The 17,500-nt window shown below is 43.3% G+C and overlaps 2 protein-coding genes across 9 annotated transcripts in view; one reads left to right on the forward strand and one right to left on the reverse strand.

Annotated features, from left to right (window-relative positions):
* arhgap44a (Rho GTPase activating protein 44a) overlaps positions 1-17,500 on the forward strand; it is a 136,637-nt gene that overhangs the window by 25,717 nt on the left and 93,420 nt on the right. The gene's annotated exons all lie outside the window — the stretch shown is intronic.
* LOC139574030 (uncharacterized) lies at positions 14-3,402 on the reverse strand. 3 transcript variants are annotated; one of them, XM_071398346.1, is made up of 10 exons: positions 2,645-3,402; positions 2,381-2,557; positions 2,229-2,290; positions 2,066-2,146; positions 1,937-1,978; positions 1,695-1,868; positions 1,580-1,615; positions 927-1,481; positions 534-645; positions 14-439 (listed from the first exon to the last, which is right to left on the reverse strand). In XM_071398346.1, the coding sequence occupies exons 1-7, from the start codon at positions 2,706-2,708 to the stop codon at positions 1,580-1,582; spliced, it is 636 nt and encodes a 211-aa protein (XP_071254447.1). In that variant the 5' UTR covers positions 2,709-3,402; the 3' UTR covers positions 14-439; positions 534-645; positions 927-1,481. The 3 variants fall into 3 exon arrangements, with proteins under 3 accessions (XP_071254447.1, XP_071254365.1, XP_071254286.1); XM_071398264.1 differs by having other exon boundaries at positions 1,580-1,868; XM_071398185.1 differs by having other exon boundaries at positions 927-1,868.

Here is a 17,500-nt window from a genome sequence, read left to right on the forward strand (position 1 = left end):
GAACCCAAAAAAACCCAAATTCCTCTGCCACCGCAGGACATATTTAACCAAAATTGAAAGCACACATACTAACTAAAATAATTCAACACATATTGGTCCCTCAGCAGCCGACCACTGTCGTCATCAGGGAAGATTGCCGGATTGTCCCAGTCCATGGCTGGTGGCACTCTGGGGGCCCTCTCCTTCCTCAGGCAGGCCACATTGTGGAGGACAGCACAAGCCACAGTAATATCACATGCCCTAACAGGGCTGACCCTTAATTTGTGAAGGCAGTGAAAGCGTGCCTTCAGGAGGCCAAAGGTCATTTCAACTCTGGCCCTGGTCCTGGCATGGGCATGGTTGTAGGCCTGCTGTGCTTCCTGGGGGTCTGTGAAAGGTGTCAGGAGAAAAGGCTGGCAGCCATACCCCCTGTCTCCCAGCAACACACCAGAGAATTCACCTGTCAACACAAAATCTCATCATTACTACCTCATAAACACAGTGATATTCTTGACACAGCCATGATGGTTATAAATAGGGGTTGTGTGGCTTACCTTGTGATAGGCACTGATAGATTTCAGAGGCCCGAAAGATTCTGGAGTCATGGACTGAGCCAGGCCATTTTGCCACAACATTGCTGATCACACAGTCAGCATTGCAGACCATCTGAAATCATAAGATGAGGAATATTACACCAATCAATGCACATCACTGGCAATGCAGAGTGTTCGTCAATGGACAATATCAAAAAGTTATGTTCACCTGAACATTAATGCTGTGAAAGGATTTCCTATTCACAAAATCGGCCTCATGGGCACCTGAGGGGGCTTTTATCCTTATGTGTGTGCAGTCCACTGCACCAATGACATTGGGGAAACCTGTCACACAAAGTAATGAGTATCCTACTATGTGTTAACAGTTGTCCTGTAATTTGTAGATCCTCTTACCTGCAATCCTATAGAACTCCTCTTTGATGTCACAGAGTCTTCTGTGGCCAGGGAAGGAGATGAAGACATCTGCTAATGCTTTGATAGCCAGACACACACTCCTTATTGTGCGGCAAATTGTGGCCTTGTTCAGCTGTTCTGCATCCCCCACTGAGTACAGGAAGGCTCCACTAGCAAAAAAGCGCAAGGCCACACAAACCATTTGCTCCACACTCAGTGCATGGCTCCGTGCAGTGCGGTGCTTAATCCTGGGACCCAGTAGTCTGCATAGATACCTGATGCCATCTGCAGAAAACCTGTATCTTTCATATAGATGGTCATCAGGGAAGGCCAGTGGGTCCAACCGGTCCCTGAAGACCCTTTCTCGCCTGAAGGCTCTCCTCAGCACAAGTGCTTCTTCATCCACCACATCTCGCACGAATGGGCATGCCATTGTCAGAGCAGAAAGGAACACACAATTTTGGGCCTTCATATAGGCTAGTGGCCACACCTGGTGCTGGGGGGGTGGGCAAAAGAGGGCGATGCCTTATAACGATGACTTGGTTGTACTGATTGCTGGGAAAATAAAAAAAACCTTAGAAAGATGCCACCGTCCTGTGTGCTCACAATAAGAGCTCATATGTCATGGCTCACTTGACTTTACGAGAATATACCTAATTTTTATTTTGAGCTGTGTCATCTTCTTGGAGCTGGGGGAGGAAAGAAAAATAATGATTAATACATTTGTGTTACAGTTAGCATACAGTGTACATTGAAGGCATATCTCACCTCCCTCTCAAGTTTTTTTATTTCAAGGTCCAGTTTCCTAATTGTCCTCTTTTTTATTTCGGACTCCAGTGCAAGATTTTCCATCTTTTTCTTCTTGTACTGAATGTCTATGTCTGCCAGTTCTATTTGGCGCCGGAGGTGGTTGCCATACAACTTTCTGATAGCTTGTGAGCTCTGTGATCACAATACAATTAGCGCAGCTGGAATTTGGCAGGATGTGGTGTCCTTTTATTAATACGCACTATGTTGCCAGGCTGGTTTTCCCACTGTATAGCATCTGGGTCCTGTAAAAGAAATTAGATTTTTTGATTTTGATGAGGACTCCTCACCATTGTAGAGTAAATAGTACTTTCACAGTCTTAACATGATACCTCATGCCTTCTGGAATCCAGAGAGATGGTCTCCTCCTCATCATCGTCTCCATCATGTGCTGTTGCACTGGGGCCTTCACCCTATCACATTTAATCGGATTCATATTGAAGCTAGTAGACAAGACATGCCAGGCCTACAGTATGCCTTTGATGGAGTACTCACTGGATCAGCATCGTCTGGTGCTTGTGCTGGTGGCTCTAACAGGAACACAGTGCTGCCAGACACTGCAAGGCAATAGGTAAACCAAAGTCAGACAGTCCAAATTGATTCAATATGAATGTGGTTGTATCCCATGTAGAGATGGAAGGACATACCTTGAATGAAGCGGGTGGCATCTTGGGAGGAACCTATGCTTGTCTCTTTCCCCCCAGGGATCCCCTCTAAGACGGGCCTGCCTTTATTTAGCTCCAAGGCCATGTCCTCTGCTGGGGTAAGGTCAGCCTTTGGTGACCCACCACCCGTGCCTTGTCTGTGGGTATTCTTTTTCACTGCTAAAACAGTACAGACAATGTGTGAGCAGGCACCTTCTGGGTACAATATATGCTTGTGCTTTGTTAAATATTAGTCAGGGACCATACCATTCTGCAGAATGTTCTTGTATTTGATTTTGACCTGCTGCCATGTCCGTTTTGGCCCGTTCATGTTTAATCTACACACACACACACACACACACACACACACACACACACATTTAATGGAGTCACACTGCAAAAAATTACTTGGTATTTTTGTCTTGTTTTCAGTAAAAATATCAAAAAATGTATCATAGCTTTATACAGTGTGATGGAGTTACTTTACACAATTTCACTCATATCTGCAGTGCATTTCAATTAAAAATTTAACCGTTTCATAATTACAGTACAACTGCATTTTTGGAGATGTGAATTAAATATTTGAATTGTAATTGTGATGTTTCAGCGGAGCGGTGAGTGTGTAATTGTGCACTACTTACGCATTCAGGCGGTCTGCAATACTTTGCCACGCTTTTTCTCTTTGCTTTATCACTGTGGCGGTGTTGCCTTTCTTCTTAATTATATCTTTTACCTCCTCGTATGCCTCCATGAGGATTTGTGCTTCCGACGGGGAAAAGTACGCGGCTCTAGTTGCCATGGTAAATCAGTTAATCTGTGATCTGTGGCGGGGTCTATTTGAGTGAGCCGTGAGCGCGCACCTATCCAGGATTGGTTTCACCTGGCTTAATGAATCCGTGTCTGCTCATCCTGGCTTGGTCTTTGTGCAACCAATTAAGCCTGGACGCACATGTTTTGGCTTCATTGAGCTCAGCTGAGTCATTTATCCCGGATGTCTTAATTCTACTTTTGTGCAACAGGCCCCTGGTAAACGTAATTTTCCTGATGATGCGCGAGTGGAGAAGCAGAGTAATTTCACTGTGTACGGTATTACCGGAAGTGCATACTAGGGGCGTTATAAAAAATAAAATAAAATGTAGGCAACAGGGATCTTGACCCAGGAGGGGTTCGAATGTCTCTTGTCTGGGTACCAGTGTTTTTAGCTGACATTCCACTCCTTACCATTCCATGTCATTGCCAAACAGACAGCATATTTTCCATGACAGCATGTGGAGCCTCCAAAATGTAAATATAATTATAGCAGTCAAAAACAAACATTTAGCTGTTAGCTAGGCAAGTTGTTGTATTTTGAGGCTTAAAAACAAAGCAAAGAGGTTTTGTGGTTGGAAATGCAGTATGTATTTAGTTTGAGAATTGAGAGGTTGAGCTAGCACCCTTTGACAGAATGGTTTCGTCTGGACAAACGGAAAACGGTTGCTTAGCAACCCGATACCAATGTGTTCTGTGGAGAGAAAAAAATGACAGAGTTCCAATATTTGGATAATCATTGTGATTGGAGGATAGCTGTGAGGGTTATCGAATCAGGATCAACTCCTCTGTTCTCCTCGTGCTCATTAATTCTATAATTATACTTATAGTTATACTTAACTTAAAGTTATAAGCAGTGATATAGCACACACACCTGCATATATAAATCTTTTTTAAACGGTATTGAAAATCATACAGTCGGTATTTGGAAATACCCCGGTATACAGTAAACAGTATATCTCCCAAGCCTACTACTCTCCTTCTCTCCTCTCTCTCTTTTCCCCCCAGGATGAGGCAGCATGGTCTCATTGGTTTAGACCACACATTCTCTTTCAATCTCATGGACTTGCTGCTGTTATTTAAACTGGGTTTGACCGTTCAGTTGGTCGGTTACCAAGCATGGCATCATGGTCACCTTGTCTGCTGCACATGATCTCAGCTCCACAGGAAGTGACCTCAGGGCCTTACGGAGCCTCCCTCCCTCTCTACCAACACACTCCCTCTCCACTTCCTACCATTGAGGAATGACAAACTGTCCTGTCTCCTCCACTACAGCACATGTACCTGGTTTGTTGACGTCTCGTTATCCACATCTCTCCTCACTGCTGTGTTCTTGTCATGTACAGTAAAGGCTTGTTTTTGCTGTTTCACTGTAAACGAAGAGGAAAATAGCACCACTCAGATCTCTGACTGTCACTAGGATAATGATGTAGACAGGAATATGTCTCTTGGTTGCCTACGTAGTAACACTGCTGTGTGTTTTTACACTCCATCATATTCGTACTAACATCCTGCTCATCTCCCTCTCTCTGCCCACGGGTCATTAATAAATATATGTTTTTGTTGTCACATACACCAGATAGGTGCAGTGCAGACAATGCATTAGATTAGGTCCTGGTGTTAGGTTCTGCTCACTGCCAGACCAGGCATCAATATAGCTAGGCAGTGAGTTTACCAATCCCCCTGACAGAAACAAAAACAGAGCCAGACAGGTGGAGGCTGGGGTGCTGGTGGGCGAGCAGAAAGCAGACGAAGCATATCAAGTAACGCATGTTACGGCAACATCATAGTAGCAAGAAACCCCACGTCATAGTTAGTACGCGGCAGCCAGCGGAGGATGAGTATGCAGAAATGGTCCATTTAAATAGACCGCTATGCAGAATGAGGAATCTAATTGGTCAACTTAAATAGATTACCATGCAGAATGAGGAATCTAATTGGTCAACTTAAATAGACCGCCATGCAGAATGAGGAATCTAATTGGTCAACTTAAATAGACCGCCAGGCAGAATGAGGAATCTAATTGGTCAACTTTAATAGACCGCCATGCAGAATGAGGAATCTAATTTCTCAATTTAAATAGACTGCCAGGCAGAGTGATGAATCTAATTGGTCAACTTAAAAAGACAGGTTGTTTATCATAGATATACTGTATATGGTGACAGATGGACAGGTTATTTATCATAAATATATGGTGACAGATGGACAGGTTATTTATCATAGATATATGGTGACAGATGGACAGGTTGTTTATCATAGATATATGGTGACAGATGGACAGGTTATTTATCATAAATATATGGTGACAGATGGACAGGTTATTTATCATAAATATATGGTGACAGATGGACAGGTTATTTATCATAGATATATGGTGACAGATGGACAGATTATTTATCATAAATATACTGTATATGGTGACAGATGGACAGATTATTTATCATAGATATATGGTGACAGATGGACAGGTTATTTATCATAAATATATGGTGACAGATGGACAGATTATTTATCGTAGATATATGGTGACAGATGGACAGATTATTTATCGTAGATATATGGTGACAGATGGACAGATTATTTATCGTAGATATATGGTGACAGATGGACAGGTTATTTATCATAGATATATGGTGACAGATGGACAGATTATTTATCATAGATATATGGTGACAGATGGACAGGTTATTTATCATAAATATATGGTGACAGATGGACAGATTATTTATCGTAGATATATGGTGACAGATGGACAGATTATTTATCGTAGATATATGGTGACAGATGGACAGATTATTTATCGTAGATATATGGTGACAGATGGACAGGTTATTTATCATAGATATATGGTGACAGATGGACAGGTTATTTATCATAGATATATGGTGACAGATGGACAGGTTATTTATCATAGATATATGGTGACAGATTGACAGGTTGTTTATCATAGATATATGGTGACAGATGGACAGGTTATTTATCATAAATATATGGTGACAGATGGACAAGTTATTTATCATAGATATATGGTGACAGATGGACAGATTATTTATCATAAATATACTGTATATGGTGACAGATGGACAGATTATTTATCATAGATATATGGTGACAGATGGACAGGTTATTTATCATAAATATATGGTGACAGATGGACAGATTATTTATCGTAGATATATGGTGACAGATGGACAGATTATTTATCGTAGATATATGGTGACAGATGGACAGATTATTTATCGTAGATATATGGTGACAGATGGACAGATTATTTATCATAGATATATGGTGACAGATGGACAGATTATTTATCATAAATATACTGTATATGGTGACAGATGGACAGGTTATTTATCATAGATATATGGTGACAGATGGACAGGTTGTTTATCATAGATATATGGTGACAGATGGACAGGTTATTTATCATAGATATATGGTGACAGATGGACAGATTATTTATCATAGATATATGGTGACAGATGGACAGATTATTTATCATAGATATACTGTATATGGTGACAGATGGACAGGTTATTTATCATAGATATATGGTGACAGATGGACAGGTTGTTTATCATAGATATATGGTGACAGATGGACAGGTTATTTATCATAGATATATGGTGACAGATTGACAGGTTGTTTATCATAGATATATGGTGACAGATGGACATGTTATTTATCATAGATATATGGTGACAGATGGACAGGTTGTTTATCATAGATATATGGTGACAGATGGATAGGTTATTTATCATAGATATATGGTGACAGATGGACAGATTATTTATCGTAGATATATGTTGACAGATGGACAGGTTGTTTATCATAGATATATGGTGACAGATGGACAGGTTATTTATCATAGATATATGGTGACAGATGGACAGGTTGTTTATCATAGATATATGGTGACAGATGGACATGTTATTTATCGTAGATATATGGTGACAGATGGACAGATTATTTATCGTAGATATATGGTGACAGATGGACAGATTATTTATCGTAGATATATGGTGACAGATGGACAGGTTATTTATCATAGATATATGGTGACAGATTGACAGGTTGTTTATCATAGATATATGGTGACAGATGGACAGGTTATTTATCATAAATATATGGTGACAGATGGACAGGTTATTTATCATAGATATATGGTGACAGATGGACAGATTATTTATCATAAATATACTGTATATGGTGACAGATGGACAGATTATTTATCATAGATATATGGTGACAGATGGACAGGTTATTTATCATAAATATATGGTGACAGATGGACAGATTATTTATCGTAGATATATGGTGACAGATGGACAGATTATTTATCGTAGATATATGGTGACAGATGGACAGATTATTTATCGTAGATATATGGTGACAGATGGACAGATTATTTATCATAGATATATGGTGACAGATGGACAGATTATTTATCATAAATATACTGTATATGGTGACAGATGGACAGGTTATTTATCATAGATATATGGTGACAGATGGACAGGTTGTTTATCATAGATATATGGTGACAGATGGACAGGTTATTTATCATAGATATATGGTGACAGATGGACAGATTATTTATCGTAGATATATGTTGACAGATGGACAGGTTGTTTATCATAGATATATGGTGACAGATGGACAGGTTATTTATCATAGATATATGGTGACAGATGGACAGGTTGTTTATCATAGATATATGGTGACAGATGGACATGTTATTTATCGTAGATATATGGTGACAGATGGACAGATTATTTATCGTAGATATATGGTGACAGATGGACAGATTATTTATCGTAGATATATGGTGACAGATGGACAGGTTATTTATCATAGATATATGGTGACAGATTGACAGGTTGTTTATCATAGATATATGGTGACAGATGGACAGGTTATTTATCATAAATATATGGTGACAGATGGACAGGTTATTTATCATAGATATATGGTGACAGATGGACAGATTATTTATCATAAATATACTGTATATGGTGACAGATGGACAGATTATTTATCATAGATATATGGTGACAGATGGACAGGTTATTTATCATAAATATATGGTGACAGATGGACAGATTATTTATCGTAGATATATGGTGACAGATGGACAGATTATTTATCGTAGATATATGGTGACAGATGGACAGATTATTTATCGTAGATATATGGTGACAGATGGACAGATTATTTATCGTAGATATATGGTGACAGATGGACAGATTATTTATCATAGATATATGGTGACAGATGGACAGATTATTTATCATAAATATACTGTATATGGTGACAGATGGACAGGTTATTTATCATAGATATATGGTGACAGATGGACAGGTTGTTTATCATAGATATATGGTGACAGATGGACAGGTTATTTATCATAGATATATGGTGACAGATGGACAGATTATTTATCATAGATATATGGTGACAGATGGACAGATTATTTATCATAGATATACTGTATATGGTGACAGATGGACAGGTTATTTATCATAGATATATGGTGACAGATGGACAGGTTGTTTATCATAGTGTCACACCCTGGCCTTAGTATTCTTTGTTTTCTTTATTATTTTAGTTAGGTCAGGGTGTGACATGGGGAATGTTTGTGTTTTGTTGGTTTTGGGTGTTTCTATGGTAAAGGGGTTATTGGGTGTAGTATATGGGTTTGTGTTGAGTTCAGATGTCTAGCGTTGTCTATGTATGTTTAGTTATCTAGGAGAGTCTATGGTTACCTGAATGAGTTCCCAATTAGAGACAGCTGATTTCGGTTGTCTCTGATTGGGAGCCTTATTTAGGGTAGCCATAGGCTTTCATTCGATGTGAGTAGTTGTCTATGTAAGAACGTTAGTAGCCTGTATGTTTGTGCACAGCGATACCCTGGTACTGCCCCTTTATGCAATGGGGTTAATGTGGAGGGGGGTCTTTTGGAGGAAGCTAAGGAGGCGGTTAGGGACTGTGGTGACGTGGGGACCACGACCAGAGCCGGAGCCGCCACCGTGGATGGAAGCCCACCCAGACCCTCCCCTAGACTGGTTTATGGTGCGCCCGGAGTTCGCACCTTAAGGGGGGGGTTATGTCACACCCTGGCCTTAGTATTCTTTGTTTTCTTTATTATTTTAGTTAGGTCAGGGTGTGACATGGGGAATGTTTGTGTTTTGTTGGTTTTGGGTGTTTCTATGGTAAAGGGGTTATTGGGTGTAGTATATGGGTTTGTGTTGAGTTCAGATGTCTAGCGTTGTCTATGTATGTTTAGTTATCTAGGAGAGTCTATGGTTACCTGAATGAGTTCCCAATTAGAGACAGCTGATTTCGGTTGTCTCTGATTGGGAGCCTTATTTAGGGTAGCCATAGGCTTTCATTCGATGTGAGTAGTTGTCTATGTAAGAACGTTAGTAGCCTGTATGTTTGTGCACAACGTTTATTAGCTTCACGATCGTTTGTTGTTTAGTTAGTTTGTATTAAGTGTTTCGTGTTTATTTTTCGTCATCTTTAAAATAAAAAGAAGATGGCTTATTTTCCTAAAGCTGCGTTTTGGTCCATCAATCCGCCACACGATCGTGACAGAACTACTCACCAATACAGGACCAAGCGGCATGGAAAGCGGCAACAGGACCCACCTACACAGGATTCGTGGACATGGGAGGAGATACTGGATGGTAAGGGGCCGTGGGCACAACCGGGAGAATATCGCCTTCCTCGTGAAGAGCTGGAGGCAGCTAAAGCCGAGAGGAGGCGATATGAGGAGGCAGCACGGAGACAAGGCTGGAAACCCGTGAGTACAACCCAAAAATTTCTTGGGGGGGGCCTTAAAGGGAGTGTGGCGAAGTCAGGTAGGAAACCTGCGCCTACTCCCTGTACTTACCGTGGAGAGCGAGAGTACGGGCAGACACCGTGTTACGCAGTAGAGCGCACGGTGTCTCCTGTACGCGTGCATAGCCCGGTTCGGTACATTTCAGCTCCACGTATCGGCCGGGCTAGACTGAGCGTTGAGCCGTATGTCATGAAGCCGGCCCAACGCATCTGGTCACCAGTGCGTCTCCTCGGGCCGGCGTACATGGCACCAGCCTTACGCATGGTGTCCCCGGTTCGCCTACATAGGCCGGTGCGGGTTATTCCACCTCCCCGCACTGGTCAGGCGACGGGGAGCATACAACCAGGTAAGGTTGGGCAGGCTCGGCGCTCAAGGGAGCCAGTACGCCTGCACGGTCCGGTATTTCCGGCGCCACCTCCCCGCCCCAACCCAGTACCACCAGTGCCTCCTCCACGCACTAGCTATATGGTGCGTGTCTCCAGCCCTTTACCACCAGTGCCTAAACCACGCTAGGACCAAGCGGCAAGGGAAAACTCAACGGAGTAAGGGACAGGAAAAGAAGGAGCAATGGACTTGGGACGATATCTTGGACGGAAAAGGTTGCTACACATGGGAGGAGATCCTGGCTGGTAGGGATCGCCTCCCATGGGAGCAGCTGGAGGCACTGAGGAGAGCAGAGGCTACCGGAGAGAGGAACCGGAGTTATGAGGGAACGCGTCTGGCACGGAAGCCCAAAAAGCCCGTAAGTAACACCCAAAAATTTCTTGGGGGGGGGCTAAGAGGTGGTGGGCCAAGGGCAGGTAGGAGACCTGCGCCCACTTCCCAGGCTTACCGTGGAGAGCGGGAGTACGGGCAGGCGCCGTGTTACGCAGTAGAGCGCACGGTGTCTCCTGTACGAGTGCATAGGCCAGTGCGGGTTATTCCACCTCCCCGCACTGGCAGGGCTAGATTGGGTATTGAGCCAGGTGTCATGAGGCCGGCTCAACGCGTCTGGTCTCCAGTGCGTCTCCTCGGGCCGGCATACATGGCACCTGCCTTACGCATGGTTTCCCCGGTTCGTCTACATAGGCCGGTGCGGGTTATTCCACCTCCCCGCACTGGTCGGGCGACCGGGAGCATTCAACCAGGTAAGGTTGGGCAGGCTCAATGCTCAAGAGTGCCAGTACGCCTCCACGGTCCGGTATTTCCGGCGCCACCTCCCCGCCCCAGCCTAGTACCTACAGTGCCTACACTACGCACTAGGCTACCAGTGCGTCTCCTGAGCCCAGTTCCTCCTCCACGCACTCTCTCTGTAGTGCGTGTATCCAGTTCGGTGCCTCCAGTTCCGGCACCACGCACTAAGCCTCCTGTGCGTCTCCTGAGCCCTGTACACACTGTATCTTCTCCCCCTACTAATCCTGATGTGCTTGTCCTCAGCCCGGTGTCACCAGTGCCGGTACCTCGCATCAGTTATAGAGTGGGCTTTGAGAGTACAGTGTGCCCTGTCCCTGCTCCCCGCACTAGTAGGAAGGTGCTTATCCTTAGCCCGGTGCCTCCAGTTCCGGCACCACGCACCAGGTCTACAGTGCGCCGTATCCGGCCAGAGCCATCCGTCTCACCAGCGCCATCTGAGCCATCCGTCTCCCCAGCGCCATCTGAGCCATCCGTCTCCCCAGCGCCATCTGAGCCATCCGTCTCCCCAGCGCCGTCTGAGCCATCCGTCTGCAATGAGCCTGCAAAGCCGCCCGTCTGCCATGAGCCTGCTAAGCCGCCCGTCTGCCATGAGCCTACAGAGCCGTCTGCCAGACAGGAGCCGCTAGAGCCGCACGCCAGACAGGAGCCGCTAGAGCCGCCCGCCAGACAGGATCTGCCAGAGCCGCCAACCAGACAGGATCTGCCAGAGCCGCCAACCAGACAGGATCTGCCAGAGCCGCCAACCAGACAGGATCTGCCAGAGCCGCCAACCAGACAGGATCTGCCAGAGCCGTCAAAGAGCCATGAGCGTCGAGAGCCGTCAGCCTGCCATGAGCGTCGAGAGCCATCAGCCTGCCATGAGCGTCGAGAGCCGTCAGCCTGCCATGAGCGTCGAGAGCCGTCAGCCTGCCATGAGCGTCGAGAGCCGTCAGCCTGCCATGAGCGTCGAGAGCCGTCAGCCTGCCATGAGCGTCGAGAGCCGTCAGCCTGCCATGAGCGTCGAGAGCCGTCAGCCTGCCATGAGCGTCGAGAGCCGTCAGCCAGCCATGAGCGTCGAGAGCCGTCAGCCAGCCATGAGCGTCGAGAGCCGTCAGCCAGCCATGAGCGTCAAGAGCCGTTCAGTCAGGATCTGCCTGAGTATATCAGCCGGGACCTGCCCCTTGTCCCGGTGCTGCCCCTTGTCCCGGTGCTGCCCCTTGTCCCGGTGCTGCCCCTTGTCCCGGTGCTGCCCCTTATCCCGGTGCTGCCCCTTATCCCGGTGCTGGTCCTTATCCGGGTGCTGCCCCTTATCCTGGTGCTGCCCCTTGTCCCGGTGCTGCCCCTTGTCCCGGTGCTGCCCCTTGTCCCGGTGCTGCCCCTTGTCCCGGTGCTGCCCCTTCTCCCGGTGCTGGCCGTTCATTTAGGGGATGTGAGTTTTAGGGTGGTCATTGGGAGGGGAAGACAGAAGCGGGGAGTGACAATGGTGGTGTGGGGACAGCGTCCAGAGCCTGAGCCACCACCGTGGTCAACTGCCCACCCAGACCCTCCCCTGGACTTTGTGCTGGTGCGCCCGGCGTTCGCACCTTGAGGGGGGGGTTCTGTAACGGTCCTGACCTGTTTTTTGTTGTTTTTATGTGTTTATGGTCAGGGCATGTGTTTTGGGTGGGCAGTCTATGTTATTCGTTTCTATGTTGGTTTTGGTTTGCCTGGTATGGCTCTTGATTAGAGGCAGGTGGTTTGCGTTTTCCTCTAATCAAGAGTCATATTTAGGTAGGGCATTCTCACTGTTTGTTTGTGGGTGATTGTCTCCTGTGATGTCTTCGTCGTTGTCGATGTGTTTTTCACTTTCGGAGCTGTTTGGCTGTTCGTGTGTTTTGATGTAACGTTCCTGTTCGTGAGTTTACGTTTGTCTATGTAAGTTTATGTTCAGGTTTTCGTCTACGTCGTTTTCTTGTTTTGTAATTTTGTAAGTGTTTTGTTTTCGTGTGCCGTCGTGTCAAATAAAGAGATGGCATATTTCCCTAATGCTGCGTATTGGTCCACTGATCCTTCTCTCCTCACCTCTTCCGAGGATGAGGAGGACAACAGCCTTTACACATAGATATATGGTGACAGATGGACAGGTTATTTATCATAGATATATGGTGACAGATTGACAGGTTATTTATCATAGATATATGGTGACAGATGGACAGGTTGTTTATCATAGATACAGTGGGGAGAACAAGTATTTGATACACTGCCGATTTTGCAGGTTTTCCTACTTACAAAGCATGTAGAGGTCTGTAATTTTTATCATAGGTACACTTCAACTGTGAGAGACGGAATCTAAAACAAAAATCCAGAAAATCATATTGTATGATTTTTAAATAATTAATTTGCATTTTATTGCATGACATAAGTATTTGATCACCTACCAACCAGTAAGAATTCCGGCTCTCACAGACCTGTTAGTTTTTCTTTAAGAAGCCCTCCTGTTCTCCACTCATTACCTGTATTAACTGCACCTGTTTGAACTCGTTACCTGTATAAAAGACACCTGTCCACACACAATCAAACAGATTCCAACCTCTCCACAATGGCCAAGACCAGAGAGCTGTGTAAGGACATCAGGGATAAAATTGTAGACCTGCACAAGGCTGGGATGGGCTACAGGACAATAGGCAAGCAGCTTGGTGAGAAGGAAACAACTGTTGGCGCAATTATTAGAAAATGGAAGAAGTTCAAGATGACGGTCAATCACCCTCGGTCTGGGGCTCCATGCAAGATTTCACCTCGTGGGGCATCAATGATCATGAGGAAGGTGAGGGATCAGCCCAGAACTACACGGCAGGACCTGGTCAATGACCTGAAGAGAGCTGGGACCACAGTCTCAAAGAAAACCATTAGTAACACACTACGCCGTCATGGATTAAAATCCTGCAGCGCACGCAAGGTCCCCCTGCTTAAGCCAGTGCATGTCCAGGCCTGTCTGAAGTTTGCCAATGACCATCTGGATGATCCAGAGGAGGAATGGGAGAAGGTCATGTGGTCTGATGAGACAAAAATAGAGCTTTTTGGTCTAACTCCACTCGCCGTGTTTGGAGGAAGAAGAAGTATGAGTACAACCCCAAGAACACCATCCCAACCGTGAAGCATGGAGGTGGAAACATCATTCTTTGGGGATGCTTTTCTGCAAAGGGGACAGGACGACTGCACCGTATTGAGGGGAGGATGGATGGGGCCATGTATCGCGAGATCTTGGCCAACAACCTCCTTCCCTCAGTAAGAGCATTGAAGATGGGTCGTGGCTGGGTCTTCCAGCATGACAACGACACGAAGCACACAGCCATGGCAACTAAGGAGTGGCTCCGTAAGAAGCATCTCAAGGTCCTGGAGTGGCCTAGCCAGTCTCCAGACCTGAACCCAATAGAAAATCTTTGGAGGGAGCTGAAAGTCCGTATTTCCCAGCGACAGCCCCGAAACCTGAAGGATCTGGAGAAGATCTGTAGGGAGGAGTGGGCCAAAATCCCTGCTGCAGTGTGTGCAAACCTGGTCAAGAACTACAGGAAACGTATGATCTCTGTAATTGCAAACAAAGGTTTCTGTACCAAATATTAAGTTCTGCTTTTCTGATGTATCAAATACTTATGTCATGCAATAAAATGCAAATTAATTACTTAAAAATCATACAATGTGATTTTCTGGATTTTTGTTTTAGATTCCGTCTCTCATAGTTGAAGTGTACCTATGATAATAATTACAGACCTCTACATGCTTTGTAAGTAGGAAAACCTGCAAAATCGGCAGTGTATCAAATACTTGTTCTCCCCACTGTATATGGTGACAGATGGACAGGTTATTTATCATAGATATATGGTGACAGATGGACAGGTTGTTTATCATAGATATATGGTGACAGATGGACATGTTATTTATCGTAGATATATGGTGACAGATGGATAGGTTATTTATCATAAATATATGGTGACAGATGGACAGGTTATTTATCATAGATATATGGTGACAGATGGACAGATTATTTATCATAGATATATGGTGACAGATGGACAGATTATATATCGTAGATATATGGTGACAGATGGACAGATTATTTATCATAGATATATGGTGACAGATGGACAGGTTATTTATCATAGATATATGGTGACAGATGGACATGTTATTTATCATAGATATATGGTGACAGATGGACAGGTTATTTATCATAGATATATGGTGACAGATGGACAGGTTGTTTATCATAGATATATGGTGACAGATGGACAGGTTGTTTATCATAGATATATGGTGACAGATGGACATGTTATTTATCATAGATATATGGTGACAGATGGACATGTTATTTATAATAGATATATGGTGACAGATGGACAGGTTATTTATCATAGATATATGGTGACAGATGGACAGGTTATTTATCATAGATATATGGTGACAGATGGACAGATTATTTATCATAGATATATGGTGACAGATGGACAGATTATTTATCATAGATATATGGTGACAGATGGACAGGTTATTTATCATAGATATATGGTGACAGATGAACAGGTTATTTATCATAGATATATGGTGACAGATGGACAGATTATTTATCATAGATATATGGTGACAGATGGACAGATTATTTATCATAGATATATGGTGACAGATGGACAGGTTATTTATCATAGATATATGGTGACAGATGAACAGGTTATTTATCATAGATATATGGTGACAGATGGACAGATTATTTATCATAGATATATGGTGACAGATGGACAGGTTATTTATCATAGATATATGGTGACAGATGGACAGATTATTTATCGTAGATATATGGTGACAGATGGACAGGTTGTTTATCGTAGATATATGGTGACAGATGGACAGGTTATTTATCATAGATATATGGTGACAGATGGACAGGTTATTTATCATAGATATATGGTGACAGATGTTGTCGTGAAATATTCAGTCAATAATATTTGTCAAATCCCAGAGCCTGTGAGTTGAAATAGACTTTTACAAAGTAACCAGAGCCTGTGAGTTGAAATAGACTTTTACAAAGTAACCAGAGCCTGTGAGTTGAAATAGACTTTTACAAAGTAACCAGAGCCTGTGAGTTGAAATAGACTTTTACAAAGTAACCAGAGCCTGTGAGTTGAAATAGACTTTTACAAAGTAACCAGAGCCTGTGAGTTGAAATAGACTTTTACAAAGTAACCAGAGCCTGTGAGTTGAAATAGACTTTTACAAAGTAACCAGAGCCTGTGAGTTGAAATAGACTTTTACAAAGTAACAAGAGCCTGTGAGTTGAAATAGACTTTTACAAAGTAACAAGAGCCTGTGAGTTGAAATAGACTTTTACAAAGTAACAAGAGCCTGTGAGTTGAAATAGACTTTTACAAAGTAACAAGAGCCTGTGAGTTGAAATAGACTTTTACAAAGTAACAAGAGCCTGTGAGTTGAAATAGACTTTTACAAAGTAACCAGAGCCTGTGAGTTGAAATAGACTTTTACAAAGTAACAAGAGCCTGTGAGTTGAAATAGACATTTACAAAGTAACAAGAGCCTGTGAGTTGAAATAGACTTTTACAAAGTAACAAGAGCCTGTGAGTTGAAATAGACATTTACAAAGTAACAAGAGCCTGTGAGTTGAAATAGACTTTTACAAAGTAACCAGAGCCTGTGAGTTGAAATAGACTTTTACAAAGTAACCAGAGCCTGTGAGTTGAAATAGACTTTTACAAAGTAACCAGAGCCTGTGAGTTGAAATAGACTTTTACAAAGTAACCAGAGCCTGTGAGTTGAAATAGACTTTTACAAAGTAACCAGAGCCTGTGAGTTGAAATAGACTTTTACAAAGTAACCAGAGCCTGTGAGTTGAAATAGACTTTTACAAAGTAACCAGAGCCTGTGAGTTGAAATAGACTTTTACAAAGTAACCAGAGCCTGTGAGTTGAAATAGACTTTTACAAAGTAACCAGAGCCTGTGAGTTGAAATAGACTTTTACAAAGTAACAAGAGCCTGTGAGTTGAAATAGACATTTACAAAGTAACAAGAGCCTGTGAGTTGAAATAGACTTTTACAAAGTAACCAGAGCCTGTGAGTTGAAATAGACTTTTACAAAGTAACCAGAGCCTGTGAGTTGAAATAGACTTTTACAAAGTAACCAGAGCCTGTGAGTTGAAATAGACTTTTACAAAGTAACCAGAGCCTGTGAGTTGAAATAGACTTTTACAAAGTAACCAGAGCCTGTGAGTTGAAATAGACTTTTACAAAGTAACAAGAGCCTGTGAGTTGAAATAGACATTTACAAAGTAACAAG

This window comes from Salvelinus alpinus, chromosome 1, assembly GCF_045679555.1.
Source record: "Salvelinus alpinus chromosome 1, SLU_Salpinus.1, whole genome shotgun sequence".
NCBI lineage: Eukaryota > Metazoa > Chordata > Actinopteri > Salmoniformes > Salmonidae > Salvelinus > Salvelinus alpinus.